This window comes from Trachemys scripta, chromosome 2 (assembly GCF_013100865.1).
Source record: "Trachemys scripta elegans isolate TJP31775 chromosome 2, CAS_Tse_1.0, whole genome shotgun sequence".
NCBI lineage: Eukaryota > Metazoa > Chordata > Testudines > Emydidae > Trachemys > Trachemys scripta.
The window spans coordinates 142,990,855-143,006,896 of NC_048299.1; the positions used below are offsets into that span (position 1 = coordinate 142,990,855).

At 50.3% G+C, this 16,042-nt stretch overlaps 1 protein-coding gene across 2 annotated transcripts in view; it reads right to left on the reverse strand.

Moving 5' to 3' along the window:
- The window catches only part of DBNL (drebrin like), a 35,209-nt gene extending 26,573 nt beyond the window's left edge, over positions 1 to 8,636 (reverse strand). For both annotated transcript variants that reach the window (XM_034761699.1, XM_034761698.1), the window contains exons 1-3: positions 8,500 to 8,636; positions 7,591 to 7,646; positions 1,175 to 1,287 (exon numbers count right to left, since the gene is read on the reverse strand). In XM_034761699.1, the coding sequence (XP_034617590.1) occupies positions 1,175 to 1,287; positions 7,591 to 7,646; positions 8,500 to 8,582 (252 nt within the window). In that variant the 5' untranslated portion in view covers positions 8,583 to 8,636. The remainder of the gene's footprint in view (positions 1 to 1,174; positions 1,288 to 7,590; positions 7,647 to 8,499) is intronic.
- Between the last annotated feature and the right edge of the window lie 7,406 nt (positions 8,637 to 16,042).

Sequence of the window (16,042 nt, forward strand, 5' to 3'; positions counted from 1 at the left end):
ACAAAGATGATTGAGGGTATGGAATGGCTTCCATATGAGGAGACACTAAAAATATTAGGACTGTTTAGCTAAAAGAGAGATAATTAAGGGGGAAGCTATGATAGAAGTTCTATGAAATCATGAATGGTGTGTGTGGGGGGGGAAATGAATAGGGAAGTGTTATTAACCCTTTCCCACAAAACAAAAACCAGAGATCACACAATGAAATTAACAGGCAGCAGGTTTAATATAATAAAGAGGAAATACTTTTTCACACAACATATAATTAACCTGTGGAACTGTGCCATGACGGCCAAAGTATAACTGTGTTCAAAAAAGAACTGGCTAAGGTCATGGAGGACAGGTCCATCAGTGGCTATTAGCCAAAATGGTCAGAGATGATTCCCATGTTCTGGATGTCCCTAAACCTCTGACTACCAGAAATGGGGAGGGGAAGATGGGTGGATCATGACAACTGCCCTGTTCTGTACACTCCCCCTAAAGCTCTGGTACTGGCCACATGATAACTGGGTAGAAGGACCACTGGTTTGACCTAGTATGTCAGTTCTTATCCTCTTAACAAGAACAGAGCACTTCAGAAGGCCTAGGAACATCTCCCCATTTTGTTCATCTGAATTCTTAGCATTTTGCAGTGCACTAGAGATTTGCATGTGTTTTTCGGGGAGTCTCACTCTGGCCCTGAAGGCATTCCAAGCATTAGCTATCTATAAGGCAAAGTTTTTGTCATGGATATTTTTAGTAATAAGTCAGGGACAGGTCACGGGCAATAAACAAAAATTCACGGAAGCCTGTGACCTGTCTTATTAGTAAAAATATCCGTGACAAAATGGGGAGGCGGATTCAGCACCCACTGCTGTTGGGGCTCCTGAGTCCCCCACCGCTGCAGGGCTAGGCTGCTGTGGGGTCTCACCAGCCACCCACTGCAGCTGGGCAGCTGCATGGCCCCCCCAGCAGGGTAGGGGCTACGAAGGAGGGCTGGCTGGGAGCTCCAGCCCCAGGGCAGAAGATGTCACAGAGGTCAATGGAAGTCACGGATTCCGTGACATAATCGCAACCTTAGCTTTCTAGATGCTGGCAGCTCTGGTTCAAGGGTGTATCCTTTCCCACCTGGAGAGAGAATCAAACATGTACCTAAGGCTCCACATTCTAACAGAAACAGTCCATCTCTACTTACCCAATTGATGATGACGTACTTGGGAAGGCCAGAGTTGGGATCCTTTACCCGACAGAAAGCGTACATCACCTTACCACTGTTGAGCTCCTCCACCAGCTCCTCCAGGCCACCATCTATACAGTTATTTCCACAGAGGGAGAAAGGGAGAGAGATAAGTAGAGTGAGATTGAGCCAACCATCTCAGTCTTGAGAAGAGGAAAAATTATTGTGAGCGTCCCTCAGAAAAACATCCAACTAAGAAACAAACTGTTGAGAAAATAAAACGGAACTGTCAGCAGCCTAACAGTGATATGTCCATGAAAACGGGACCTTATTCCTACCTAACGTCATAATGATGTTATAAAAAATACTAAAGACATCTATCCAAGGCCCCAGGCACCCTAACATAACCACGCAACAAATACAATTAAACCTCAGCAAAGCTGAAACCAGTTCCACAGGAACTCAGGAGGGCAGCTAGCTTTCATCATCTAGGAAGACCCTGAACTTTTTCTCCAGAGCCTTGCCAAGCAGGTGTCTCTTGCAGTGTGCCCTGAAAGTCAGAGTTGGGCTTTTTCAGACCAAGGTGGGAGAGCAAGTTCCAGAGTCCTGGAGCCCACACAGAGAACGCCTTGCCAGCCACCCCTCTCTTCTATAATGAGGGGGATCCAGTTTGAGCACCCCCGCTGACCACAGCTGTGGCAGTATGGCCAGGAGAGGGGAGATTCCTCAGGGAGGCCAGTCCCAGGCCACTTAGGGCTTTAGCGGTCATCACCAACATCTTGAACTCCACCCTAAGACCAGTGGGCAGCCAGTGCTGACCCTACAGCACTACTGTCACTTGTTCCCAGCAGAATGCCCCACTCGATAACCAAGTCACTACACTCTGCACCAGCTTCGGTCTCTGAACAGCTCTAAGGTGCAGCCCCACGTAGAGCGCATAGCAATAGTCTCACCGAGATGACAAGGGCCTGAACAACATCCGAAAGAAAAGGACCAACCTCCTAGCCAAACACAGATGGTAAAAAGCTGACTGGGTTACTGCTGAAATCATCAAACAGCAACTTGGGGTCGAGAGTCACCCATAAGCTGCAAACACCATTAATGAATGGCGGAAGTACTCCTCCAATCAAAGAGGCCGATATTACTTCCACCATCTCCTCCAGCTGCTTCCCCCAACCCGCCATCTTCACCTCAGTCCTGTCCAGGCCCAGCTTCAGCCAGCTCACTCTTGTTCATGCCCCAATCTCCACTAGACACTATGGCAAGACTTCCTGTCTCTTGAAGAGAACAGATCACCGGCTGGTGTGAGTCCTCCATCAGTGCACGTGGACACACAGAACAAGCACAGCCCCCAATGAGAGTCCTATCTGTGGATGTGTACAGTCCCCACTCCTGAAACTCAGCCCTTAGTGCGATGGGGAGATGTCTCCTACTGCTTGGCCATAAGCAGTCAGAACAAACTCAGCTCCTGGTGAGGGGCCTCCACCTAAACCAACAAATCCTCACAGCTCTGCTACGGTTTGCAATTTTATGGATCATATGGAAGAAGTAGGACTCTTCAGAGCCCTGACATCCTTAAAAACATCCCTTCACATTTCACCTGGAAAGAGGCCAGATTCCTACAGGGTCTAAAATAAAAAACATGTCAAATGAAAACCACTCTTACCATAAATGGACATATATTCCAAGGCACTTCATTGTAATTAAATATTTCAATCCAGTGACTGTTTTCAAAGCTGTAGCAGATGGCTCTAAACTCTACACACAAGTTTGTACATGAAGTTGTATTGAAACAGTAATGGGCACATCCTGATCCCATTAAAGTCAATGGGAGTTATCATTGATTTCAATGGGATCAAGATTCCTTAAAGTAATATGCATAAGCGAACATGGCAGGAACAGAGGCTCAGGAACGAACACCGGTCACCTCTTTGGATGTGGCTTATTGAAGGGGCTCCCGTTTAACCCAAAACTAGACCAGGTTGACGAAGTCTCCAGCTGCGTGTTCCTTCCTCCCATTTCATTTTAGCAGCAAGCTCAAAATAAGAGAACATGCAGACACACAAACAGGAAAGCCAGCTTCCCCCGAACTCCCTGCACAGGCAACTGGTCAGCACAACCGGTTTCTTGTCAGCCAGCAGTACCCACAGCAGTGTGATTTATAGGTGTAACAGGACACGAGACACTCCACTATGTAGCTAAATTAGCTGCAAACGTAGGTGGTTTCTAGACACCTTCAGATTTTCACCATTACTGTGGTTACTTTGTTGTGTAAGAAGAGTTTGCTAGGTACTTTTCCTATAAAAAACTGCCAGGTCTGCAGTCTGCCATACACAGAGCAGTGCTATGGATGTTACACATGGACCCACAGTTGCAGGAAAAAGATGGGATGAGCCTATGCTAGGATATCATTTGAGAGATGGTCTGGACTAACTGAACAGTGTCAGAATGCAGTTTATGCACAAAGAGGTGGAGTTAAGACTACGTGGGCAACATTAACTTTGTCCTTTTCTGGCTCTTGCGTGCAGCCTTCCTGCTTCATTAACAGTGCAAGTTAATATCTGGCACCTTAATATCCAGGCACCAGCCTCAAGAGAATTTTGAGCATCCGAACTACTGGCCTAGACTGCAACAGAACACCCAACACACTTACCGGAGGCCACCAGGAAGAAGCCCCTCAGCATCAAAGCTCCTAAACTGCATCAAAGCAGGGCGCCCTCCTATGCATGGGAACTGTCCCTTGTTCCCTGTTCACCTTACAAGGACCACATGCAGGGCTGACTTAGCTGCACATGTGGGTTCAGGCTGGTCTTCTTCAACTTCCCATTTTATGAGGTTAGCAGGAATGTGGGCGAAATTCAACTGAGCTTGTGCAGCACAAGGTTTTCAAAGCTCATTTTCACAGGACTCGCAAAGGCCTTCCCTGCCAAATTTCAACTTCAGTTTCCCCGCTCCTAGCTGTTGCATGTGTACGGCTCCTCAAAAAAATTCTTGTCAAGAAGTTACATCATGGGGAAAGCGCATTCCCCCTCCCACCAACAGCTGATATTCAAACTTTAAAAGGAAAAAGAAAATTCACCCTCAGGTAGTGGCCAAGCCTTGAATATCTCAGCCTGGATGTTGAAAGGGATGAGAGTGTAACAAGAGGGATTTAGAATAGAAAGTGCTACATTACCCACGATACCTCTCTACCTATAATTAAATGCTAAAAACTACCATGAGTACAACATTAACACTGGAGTAGTAATCAAGTGCTCACATGTCAGTAAAATTTCACCATCCAAAGTTTCTCCTGCAGTGTTGGCTCAACCACATTTAATCACCACAAAATGTATGAGTTGCGCATTAATCATCAGGCATTGGTAGCAATTCCAGAATGAAGGTTGCATTTAGATTTGCACTTGAAGCAGGACTAAAATCCCTATTTCCCCACAATTAAATAGTTCTACTCAGTCTCCAAATTTAGCCCAGTCATTTCAGATGACAAATAAATTTTCCATGTGATGTTTTCAGAAAAATACTCACTAGCTTCTGCAGAAAAAATGTTTAGAAACTCTCCCTTTTGCAGCTGTCTTGACAATCTCATTTCTGGGGGGGTTTCCTCTTGACAACCTTCGTCCCCACAACCACCAAACTTTTCACACACTCTGATAACATCTCAGATCCAGAACACCGCTGAACTTTTAAAATCAAAAGTAAAGAGTTGTAACCACCTTATGTCATCAGGCAAGGAAAGCCAACAGAGCCACTCAGCTTTGTCAGCAACTTCCATTTTCAAAGCAACAGGGGTCAAGCTGCCTCTGTAGGAGAGCTCCATCTTGAGTCTGGATTTCAGCTTTCCTCCTCTCCCATCATATCTTAGCCCTGTTAGTAAGAAGGAGCTACAGAAAGCACCCTGTGAGCCTAACTAAATCAGTAAAGATGTGGGTGCAGCCTAGGCCCAAAATTCAGCTATAGGGTTGGGGCAGAGACATGAGGAGAGACAAGCACAAAGGCTGGCAGTGGGGCTGTAGAGCACAGATGGAGAGCCGGGCTAAGAAGTGACCTTCCAGATTCTCCGTAGGAGGCCCTACTCCCTTAGCCCCATTCCAAACAGAACATTATGTCCTTTGCCTTACGAATATTTTCACTCACTGAAATGAAGATAATGATCCTTCTGTCTGGAAGGCAATTTAATGGGATGGGGAGACCCCTAAAATTAGGGCATCTGGAAATCAGGCTTGGAAAAGTGGGGTCTGGCAGCTCAGCCCCGCTGCCGAATTCCTTGGTGCCTTCTTTTACCTATGCCCTTCCCTAGCAGTTAAACCTCCATTCCCAGTCTGACAGATTTCTCTCACTCAGGAGCTCAGCTGTGGGTTGGAGAAGCTGAGTGAAGAGCTCTTAGCTCCTCTACTGCGGGACCTCCAGCTACAAGTATCCCTCTCTTCCTGCCCCCATTGCTATCACCGACAGGGCAGGGACAAGGAGAGGAAGAGTTGCAGAGTTACCAGCTGAGCAGTTTCTCCCCCAGACAAACCTGCTGTTCTCCAGAGGGGAGTCCTAGTTTGGCAGACTGGAGGCGGCTTGCTTGACTGGACTGCTACAGGTCTCCTAGGGTCTCAGGGGCGTGAACCCATCTAATGTGCCAATGTTTAAAATGTGATTGTGGTAGACAAGCAGGGTGGCATGGGAGGGAGCAGGGCTGCACGGGGTTTGCCCGTGTGAGAAAACACGGGCGAGGAGCGCAGTTCTGCAGAGGGCATAGGCGATATCAAGGCCCCAATCAGCAGAGGCCACGTTGCTAGTTACCTATGTGAATAACTACCCACAAGGATACACATGTTTATTACAAACCTGTCCAATCCCTGAAACAAAAATACTTATTAATTTGGAGTGAAGGTTCCTAGTTGCATGAACTTTAAAAAGCAGGGAAAATAAGCAGCTCTATCATTCGACACACTATCTACGCTCCACTCATTCTCAACTTCAAATACCTCCGCTCCTCAGCGGCCACATATCGCCTTAACGCTAACCATAAACACACTACATCAAGGCAGATTTTAGTTCGGCAACTCTACATAAAAATACTACACCGGGAACCATCACAAACAGCCACACATCACCCCTTCACGGGTTTCCTGAACACGACCAAAAAACCATCCTTCAGCTACCATTTGCAGAGCAACACTGCCCTTCATTTTGCATCCAATTCAAAACCACACACAGAGCTACGTGCAAGACAATTTCTCAAGGTCACACCAACCCTGTGTTAGTCACATGAACGTATAACCAGCGAACATGGTTGGCATTCAAGGGTGCCTGTTAGTTGCTGCGTGTGGCGACACGGGGGATGTGAAAGGAAAATATGAGGCTGTGAAAGGAAACTGATGAATGGAACACAGACGAAACGATAAAAATACTTATTTCCTTGCTTTTAAGATGTGTGTTGGTGGGACCTACAGTTTAGCACCCTTAGCTGTAAATTAGTATGTTTTCATGTGGAAATCAGCAAGATATTAAGTGTTACATGTAACGGGGAAACCCGAATCAGAAAATACTCCATATGGACAGTAAGTCAGAATTATTATCATAAGTCACCTTGACTTCAGAGTGTGTGGCTGTGCTACCTTTCTGTTGCATTAACCCTAGTTGTGTTAAAATGCAACAGGAATGAACTGAACTGTGAAGAGTTAAAAAGAGGTACAGGATTATTATTTTTTCAAGTTTCTTTAAAAAAAACAAAAAAAAACAAAAAAAAAACCAACAGAAAAACCCACACAAAAGGGGAAGGAAAAGAAAATGAGCCAAGGCTGTTTTGAGAGTGATTGAAACTTGCCTTCATGTTACACGTGACATCACAGTCCCCTACCAACTGCCACTCTTTCTGCTTTTATGCTGCACCCCTTCATTGGAAAAGCATCACCATCAGGCACTGTTACTGGGTCACTGAAAAAAGCTAAAGGTGCATTTCTACCTAGGGTGACCAGATGTCCCGATTTTATAGGGACAGTCCCGATTTTTGGGTCTTTTTCTTATATAGGCCCCTATTACCCCCCATCCCCTGTCCCAATTTTTCACATTTGCTGTCTGGTCACCCTATTTCTACCTTACGTCCCACAGTAATGTGTCCCAGGGTCTAATCCAGGACTCTTCACAACGTCTTCTGTGAGTCGGAGCAAGCAGCAAGGGGCAGAGACCACAGCCCCAGAAAGAAATGTCCTTTGTTAAGCAACTGGGGTGGAAGAGGAGGTAGAATCTCCACCCCCAGAGCTATTCCATACAAACACTGGACACCAACAGCCAGCAGTGGGTAACAAAGCTGAACAGACATCACAACCCTGTCAAGCTAAACCATACCACCTCTTATGCACACACTCAGCAACCAAGGACCCATCCTGACCCCAAATGGGCACAGCTGCCCCACATAGGGGGTGGCCTTTCCCAGATGCACTCACCTCCAGTGCCAGCCACTCGCAGATCATTACTGTTGCCTTCGTAGGTAAACAAAGCCCTGAAATAAAGTGTAAGGGTGATATTTTAGCAACCAATGCACCATTATTCCTCACCAGCCCAGCCTTCTGCTGCACCTCCTCTCCCATCTCCCCAGAGCGGATGCTAGCACCCGCCTCACCACCATCCTGACTGTTTCCCTGCCTTCTTCATATGCATCCCAGGTGCCATACAGTCCCCACCCCATCCCCTCTTGTGTCATCCTGACAGCCATCCACTTCCCCACCACTCCTCTCCTACACCAACCCATTTGCTCCCGCACACACACAACCTTCTCCAACCACTAACCCACAGCTGGCGCTATGCCACCCCAACCAGCATGGCCCCAGTGCCATCTAAGCTAATCTGACCCATACGTGCCTCCCCTACCTTGAGGCCCCACAGCTAATTCCCTCCCAGCAAGCCCACCCCTCATCTGCATCTCCATCACCCCCATGCCCTACTGCCAGGGAAGAGGAAGTGAACCATTCTGAGCTGGGGGGAGGGTGCCTGGGGAGGTGCCAGTCCTCCTGGGGTGGGGGGATGGTACAAGAGGGCGAGCCCAGTCCCCGAGAGTGGGGGGCCCGGCGGGGGGCAGGGCCGGGGCGGTCCCGGGGAGGGGAAGCCCAGGAGGGGGCGGCACAGAGCCAGTGCGGGGTCGGCGGGCTGGATGGGTGGCAGAGCCAGTCCCCGGCAGTGGGGATGGATGGAGGACAGGAGGGGGACCCGGCGGACTGGATGGGGGCGGGGCCGGTCCCCAGCAGTGGGGAGCCCGGGAAGGGGGCCCGGCGGGAGGAGGGGCCGGGCGGGGCCGGCCCCGGGGAGGGGGCCAGGGTGGAGGCCGTGCGGGAGGGGACTCGGCCCCAGCCCCTCACCAGTCGGTCGGGCTCCTCTCGGCCACCACCCGGCCATAGGCCTCCTGCAGCGCCGGCCCGTTCCTGCTCAGGTTCAGCGCCATGGAGCCGCCTCCGCCCCGCCGCCTTCCGGCTCCTCCCGGCCGCGCCGCGATGGGGAGGGGCCGGGGGAGGGCGGGCAAAGCCGCGGGCCGCCCCCGAGCAATCAGACACCCACCAGACACCCCCAGTGACATCCTCTACAGACACCCCCCCCTCAGACACCCCCCGGACACACACACCCCACCACCACAGCCCCCCGTCACATCCCCCCCAGCCATCCCCTACAGACACCCACGTCACAGACAACCCCCCTCAGGCACCCCTCCGTCACACACACCCCACCACCACAGCCCCCCGTCACATCCCCCCCAGACACCCCCAGACATCCCCTACAGACACCCCCGTCACAGACACCCACAGACACCCCACCACCACACAGCCCCATCACCCCCCCACCAGACACCCCCAGACATCACCCCCCAGACACCCTCCGTGACACCCCTGTCACAGACACCCCCTTCCTCCCCCCACAGACACCCCCAGACACACACTCCACAGACACCCCCCCGCCACATCTGCCCCACAGACCCCCCCAGACACCCCCTAATCCGTCCCCACATACTTCATTCCTACATCCCTCCCAAAACATCCCTCTGTCCCCCCACAGACACCCCCACAACAGCCCCCCAACACCATCCCCAGATACCTCATTCCTACACCCCTCCAACATCCCCCAGCCCCCCAACAGACACCTCCTACACCACACCCCCTATATCGTCACCAGACACCTCATTCCTATACCCCCAGACACCCCCTCAATATCCCCCTGCCCCCCCACAGACACCCCCAACACAGTCCCCAGACACCTCACTCCTATACCCACAGACACCCCCTACACACCCACAACAATCTTCCAGACACCCACACCACACCCCAACCTTAACTGAGGTGAGGCTGAGAGATGGTCATGATTGCTGTGGGTACTGGGGGATGAATTAGTATGTTGGGGTTGGTGAGCAGCTGGAAGCTCCATGCTATCAGGCAGCTGGGAGAGCTCCTACTTCGGGGGCCAGTATCCCCACACTGAGGGAGTTGGCAAAATTACTAGTCCCACGCACCAGGGTGAGGTGGAGAGTCAGGGGAGGGTTCTCTGAATCCCAGGCAGGGAGGAGCAGCAGCAGCAACACCTTTTCCAGGTAAGGGATGCAGTCCTGGCATCCGTCTCCTCCCAACAAATGCCTTCTTTGACCCATCAGACACCCAGTTAGCTTCCTTTCAGGCTCCTCCCCACCTGGCTAACACCAGTCAGCCCCAGCTCCCCTACTACCTCAGCGCACTGCCCCACCTGCCCTCTCAGATCCCTGTGTACTCCCATAGGGGCACCGGTGTGTTGTCCCAGGAAGATACAGTCCTGGATGGATATAAGGGGAAGTCCTGGCCAAATCAGAACCGCTGGGAAGTCTGGTTTTAATCACTTTTGTTATTTAGGCTTTTGTGCATCGGGTTCTGAAATCAGTATTTGGAAAAGGTGTGGGGTCACTGTTGACTGGGGCTGGCTTCTTGGGGTATGTCTACACTGCATTGTAAACTCGAGTCTGGGGATTCCGAGTTTCCAAGCTCACACTTGAGCATCCACAACCTTACAATTGCTGGACCCAGGTCTCACGGCCATGTTAACTCAACTATAGTGCACTACACAGACCTTCTAACTCAAGTCTGCAGCTTGAGCTGCGTCCACACTGCAAAATGACAGGGCTTGGACCCAAGTCATAGCAGGATTCAGGCTCTGACCCACCCCCTAGCAGCATCCTAGGACCCAGGTCCTGAGTGCTTGCTGACCTGAGTCAGACTGATTTGTGTGTGGACAGAAGGGGGACTTGGGCTCAAACCTGAGTCAAATTCACAGTCTGGTGTAGCGTTCGGTGTAGACATACCCTAGGAATCTCATTGACCTTCTCCTTGGGGGCACTGGGAGCCCTGCAGTGCCTCCACTCTCCCCAGCCATGTGGGCTAGGAGAAATAAACCGCAGGGAGGAGCCAGCCAGAAACTGAAGCTGTCAGAGCAGCTTAAGCAAGTACTACTGCATGGGAGGGTAAAATGGGGCCTAGGCAGGGCCACCCCTCCTACCCAGAAGAACTGTGCAGGGGAGACCCCTCCTCTGGCAGCGCTAGGACCCATGCAGCGTTTCTTCCCACCTCCAGCTATATGGCCTTTGGGAAAGAACCAGCACAGAGGAGCCAGCCAAGTTGCCAACCAAAAATTGAAGCTGCAGAGCAATTGCAGGAGTATGAACACCGATAATATTTTCCACAGTTTGACTGGTCTATCTCTGTCCTCAGCTGATCGTGTTTTGCTCCAACCCCCTGCCTCACGGTCTCCTCCCCTCAGGTACCTTTGCCTCCCCCCATCCACTGCACCAGAATATGAGCTCAATGCAATTAAAGATCATGCTCCAACTCCAGTGGCCAATCTGCCCCAGATGTTCAGCATTCCCGATTTAGGGAATGTTTGCATGGGGAACTTCACCTCAATAGCTATTGTGGAGTATGCTAGTCTGCAGTGCCTCCCTGTGTGAACCTCTTATTCTGGAATATGAACATCCAACAAGAAGCTATTCTGGTATAGCTCTTTACACTTGAAATTCACACCCCCACTATGTTCTGGAATAACTTCCCCATGGACCAGCCCCTACTTAGCGAATGCTTCTTGCAGTGTCACAAGCTCATGATTTTATCATGAACCTTGAAATATCTTGTGTTTCTCTTAAAGCCCCAGCTCCTAGAGTCAGGTGATCACATGAGAATCTCAGCCTTCATTTACATAACAAGTAAGCTTCTATCCCCTGTGGTGGCAGAGAAAAGCTTGAAAATGTGAACCTGAAGGTTCAAAAACCAGAAAGCAAATAATCAGAATATTATTTTTAAGTCAATCTCATGAGTTTTGGGGCCTAACTCATGGTTTTTGAATGTTTGGGCCTTGTGACCCTGCTCATATCGCGCTTTGTTTCACAGCTGATTCTGTGTGTTAATATCCTAACCCGCTGCTGTCCAAGGGGCATGTAACTGTCTGCTGTAGAAATGAAGTCGGGAAGCATAGTACTGGCAGGAAATCAAGATGCTTTCATATCCAACCATTTCCCTTCCCCCAGCCTTGTTTCTTTCTCTCTATTCAATGTATTATGTTTTGACTGTACCCCTTTGGACTTTTCATAAACGTTGGCTCTAAACATTAGTCCCAGGGGACTGTCTCTTTGTTCTGGGTTTGTAACCACCTAGAACAATGAGGTTCAAATAATAATAATAATAGAATATAATATAATATTTGTATTTGCATTATTTGTTTATCATTCCTTTGCCACCACAGTGTTGCTTAGTGGTTAGAGCACTGACCTGGGACTCGGGAACTGTTCCTGGCCCTGCTACTGGGTAACCTTAAACACAGCACTTTACTCCCCAGTGCCTCAGTTTCCCCATCTGTAAAATGGTGATAATGATACTGACCTTTCTAAAGTGTTTTGATATCTATTTATGCAAAGCACAATATAATAGCTATGTATTAAATATTATTTGAATGTTGCAATGTTCGGAATTGCCACTAGGTGGCAACAGTATCACAATAATGCCATGCAGGGTTTCATAAGGAATTGGGAAACTTAATTAAGCCTGGCACGGTGAGTGCCTATTAATTATTATTATTTAGTGCCAGTGCTGTGTGAGTCGCTTCACAGACACAAGAGGAGCTGGCAGCAGCCCCTATATTTAAGTTGCCTAATACTTTTCGTTATACAAGATTATTGCAATTTAAAAAAAAAAATTAAAAGGTTATACAGCTCTGTTGTTGGCAGCAGGTCTTTGACCTTCAGTGGGGATGGCCCTGGGGCCAGGGAGGTACAATCTGTTAGCCTTATGAAACTCCCTTCAAATTTGTCCAAGTTATAAACTGCTGAAAATTGCCGTTTCTCATCTGTGGCTTGGGTAGTATAGCTGGATTTGGGCATCACATCAGCCCCCCCCCCCCCCCCCGTCCCAAATATTCAAGGCCTATATATGCACTTAGTCCCAGCGTCTCTCTGCAGCATATTGTGCACTGGCAATCCACTACTCCTGCCAGAGGAGTTGTAATGGCAAGGGAGCGCTGGAGCCAGGCTCCTCCCTGCACAGATCAGCATGTGGCTCCAATGGCCCGCGTCCCTTTTTGAGATCATCACTATGAGCAAAAGCTCTCCCATCTCCTGGAACAGCACAAGAACTCTGGGAGCAGAGCCGCTGCGGGAGGAGTAAAGCTTTCTCCTGCTGCTAGCTGATCTAATTAACCTTGCTACTTTAGCGGCAGAAGCTGTGCTAGAATGCTGGAGGCTTAGGGCTCAAATGCTAATGATGGAGGTGGGGTTGCTCCATACCTTGTTCAAGGGCTCATGGTGGGTGCCATGAAGGCTGGACCCCCACAGATCCTGTTCTTACCGGCTGTTTGTTTTCTGAATACCCGTGTCTGTGAGTGAATCTGGTTTGAGTATTAGAGATGGCACGTGCCCCTTGTGCGAAATTATACATGGGAATTTATGCTGCTTGCCTAGAAATGCACAAGCTCCTCCACAGGAGAGGGGAAGGGCTAGCCAGGAAGCAACTTTCTGGTGCTGAGGTTTCACCTTTGCTCTGAAGGTCCTGAGTTCAAATCCTCCCCCTGCTCTTGCAGAGGCTGTGATAGGTTGAATACCTTTAAATCTTGCCTTGTGCCTGACTTACCAATTGTTTTGAAGGGGAAGAATGGGTGCCTGCTGGCCGATTGATATAGTACATGTTTCTGGTTTTGTGTTCCAAAGGTCTACCTCGTTCCATTAGGGAATAGGGTCGTGAGCCAAGCATCCCACTCAAGCCTTAGGAGGCCCAGGACCTATGCCTCCATGCCATGCCTTGGTCCTTGGAGGGGATGATGTCTTTGGAAATTTCATCCTGCACCTTCCCCCAAACTGCCCACTTCTCCCTGGCCTGTCCACTGCCCACCCCTTCCTTGCTCAGCAAAGAGCCCTTCATGGGCTCCTGGGATGGGAGGAGTCATGCCAGAGCAGGCTAACTGGCCCCCTCTCCATGCAGGAGGGGCCAGAAGAAACACTAAGTTCTCTAAAGGGCAGGGGTGCTTGGGAACATCTCCAGGCCATAATCCCTGCCAGACAAGCTGGCCGTGATGGCTGCATGAAAAGACACATTTTTTCTGCTGACAAGCTTGGAAATGGGACTGAGGTTCCCAATGCAGCGCCTCCTCCTCCCGCTGGGACAGTGGTGGCTTCAGAACAATCGGAGACAGCTGCTGTGGGGTGGGGTTTATTCACACATTATTAAGGAAGGAAGCAAGGAGCCCTGGTGCCCGTCCCTGCAGGAGCTGCCAGAAACTGTCCCTAGGAGGCTATTGAAGTGGAAGTGTACATTTGTTTGTACCTGCTGGTGTGTGTCCTCCATTCCACGCGGCTAGCCTTCCCAACTCTGCTGCTGGGCCAGTGAAGGAGCTGGCTGGTTCACTGCCAGAGCCCTGACTCGCAGAAAATCCCACTTTTACTTGCAGCTCTCCTCTCATAGGAAGATGGGAATGGCACGCTGGGAGAGCCCCTACTGCTGGGGCACAAGCTGGAAGCAGCAGGCCTAGAGCCTGAGCTCTTGGGCCAGGAGATGGGTCTGGATTGTGCAGTTTGGGGTACATTATGCAAGTCCGATGGGATATATGCAAGTCCTGCCTGCCCGCAAGGCACCGGGACCCCTGTTTTCCCCATTGGCCCACAAGGGGTGCCAGAGAGCCATGTAGGCAGCAGGTAGGAGACTCCCTCAGTTCTGCAGCTAAAAGCCTGATATCATTATTACAACAGCGTGTCTTCGATAGGGATTTGCACCGACATTGGTTCAGTGACCCCAGTGCAAGCAATCCCAGTACAGACAAGGCTTTATCTAGCTGTTATTCACCTGAATAGATGGGGAGCAACCCCTACTGTGCTTGGGAATTGGCTTTCCACGCTCTCAGCCCCAGACGTTTTGTGGACACTGCTTTGGCAGTGAATCTGGGGGCACCCAGGAATGCATCTACAATAGCAGAGGAGGTTCGGAAGATTGTAGGCACAGCATGCGCATGGCTGCAAGGCCATGAAGCCACCTGTCCCAATTCATGTGCTAATGAACCATTTACATACTAATGCACACCTAAAACTGACCAGTGCCCATTATGCTAGAGAGAGGCACTGGGAGGCAACAGACTGATTCCAGCAATGTCTTTGCTGTGTCCCTTTCTCACCTGCCTGTCTCAGTACAAGCAGGTTGAGCAATGCTCCCTCTTCCTTGGTCTCCCCCTCCACATACTGCTTATTACTCCCCACAGAGCCTCCAAGGCCTGTCTGAAACCCGGCCCAATTGCCACATTCTTTCTGTCCCCCCTTGCTCCCCGTATCTCAAACTCTCCTCCCAACTCAACTGACTTGTATGTGTGGTGTGCACACATGTGTAGGAGGGTGTGCATTTGTGAGCGCTGTACTTGAGGCTCTCAGGCTGTCCCTGCCCACATCTTGTCTGCCTGTGCTTCAGCTGGCTGCTCTCCGTTCTGGAAATGGGAGAAGGGCCCCTCTCTCTGTGGCCAAAGCCTCTATCCAGCCCATTTGTGCATCCCCATCTTTAGGCATGTCCCCGGATCTTTCCCCTGTCATTTGGCTCGTGCCCCATCACTCCCTCTCCTGCCAGCCTCAACATCAGGCGTTGGGCCCGCTCAGTGTTTGATCTATCTCTGCAACACAGGCAAGTTGTAGGCTCTGAAGAAAACAAGTTTCACTTTGTGGCAGCGACCTTCTCTTCCAGGACTGCCCAAGCAAGCCAGAGGAAACAACTGTAACTGGGGATGGGAGCAGAGAGGAGGCAGGAAAGTGTCTGCAGGCAGGAAGGCCTTCATGAATAATCATGCTGTCAGGTGCCTGGGGGGGTCCTCCAGCGCCGACTGACCCACCTTCCCGCTGACCCTGCGTCGCGGCTCGTCATTAGCAGGAAAAGCATCTGTGCCTCCAAACGGAATTAATGCTACAGAAAACACCGGCACAGTCAACTCATCAGCAGAGGAGCCAGCGTATTCTAATGGCAGAGTAACAGGGGTCTAAACTCAAGCTGATCAGTCTTGTGTTGAGGCCTCCTGGGGGAGGGCTGAGGTCAAGTTTAATGAGCTCCACGGGGACCCCCCATTTGTCAATCAAAAGCAGCTCCTGACACCAGCACTAGCGCCAAATGCTTTTTCTCGATGGCTTCAGCCTTCGGGTTTGGATGCAGCTGAGACAAACAACAGCTAAAAAATATGATCCTCCCTCCACCCCGGAAAAAAAATAATTAGAGATGAGCCCAGGAGAGGGAGGAAGCCCAGCCTGTCCAGGAACGTGTCACAATCATGAGCTGATGATTGGCTTGGCCAAGGCATGAACCCCCTGACTGCAGAGTATCTCCTGCTCCATTCGGTGAACGAATCAGGGCGGGCCATCTCTGGAGGAACAGATAGGAAACTTTCCCA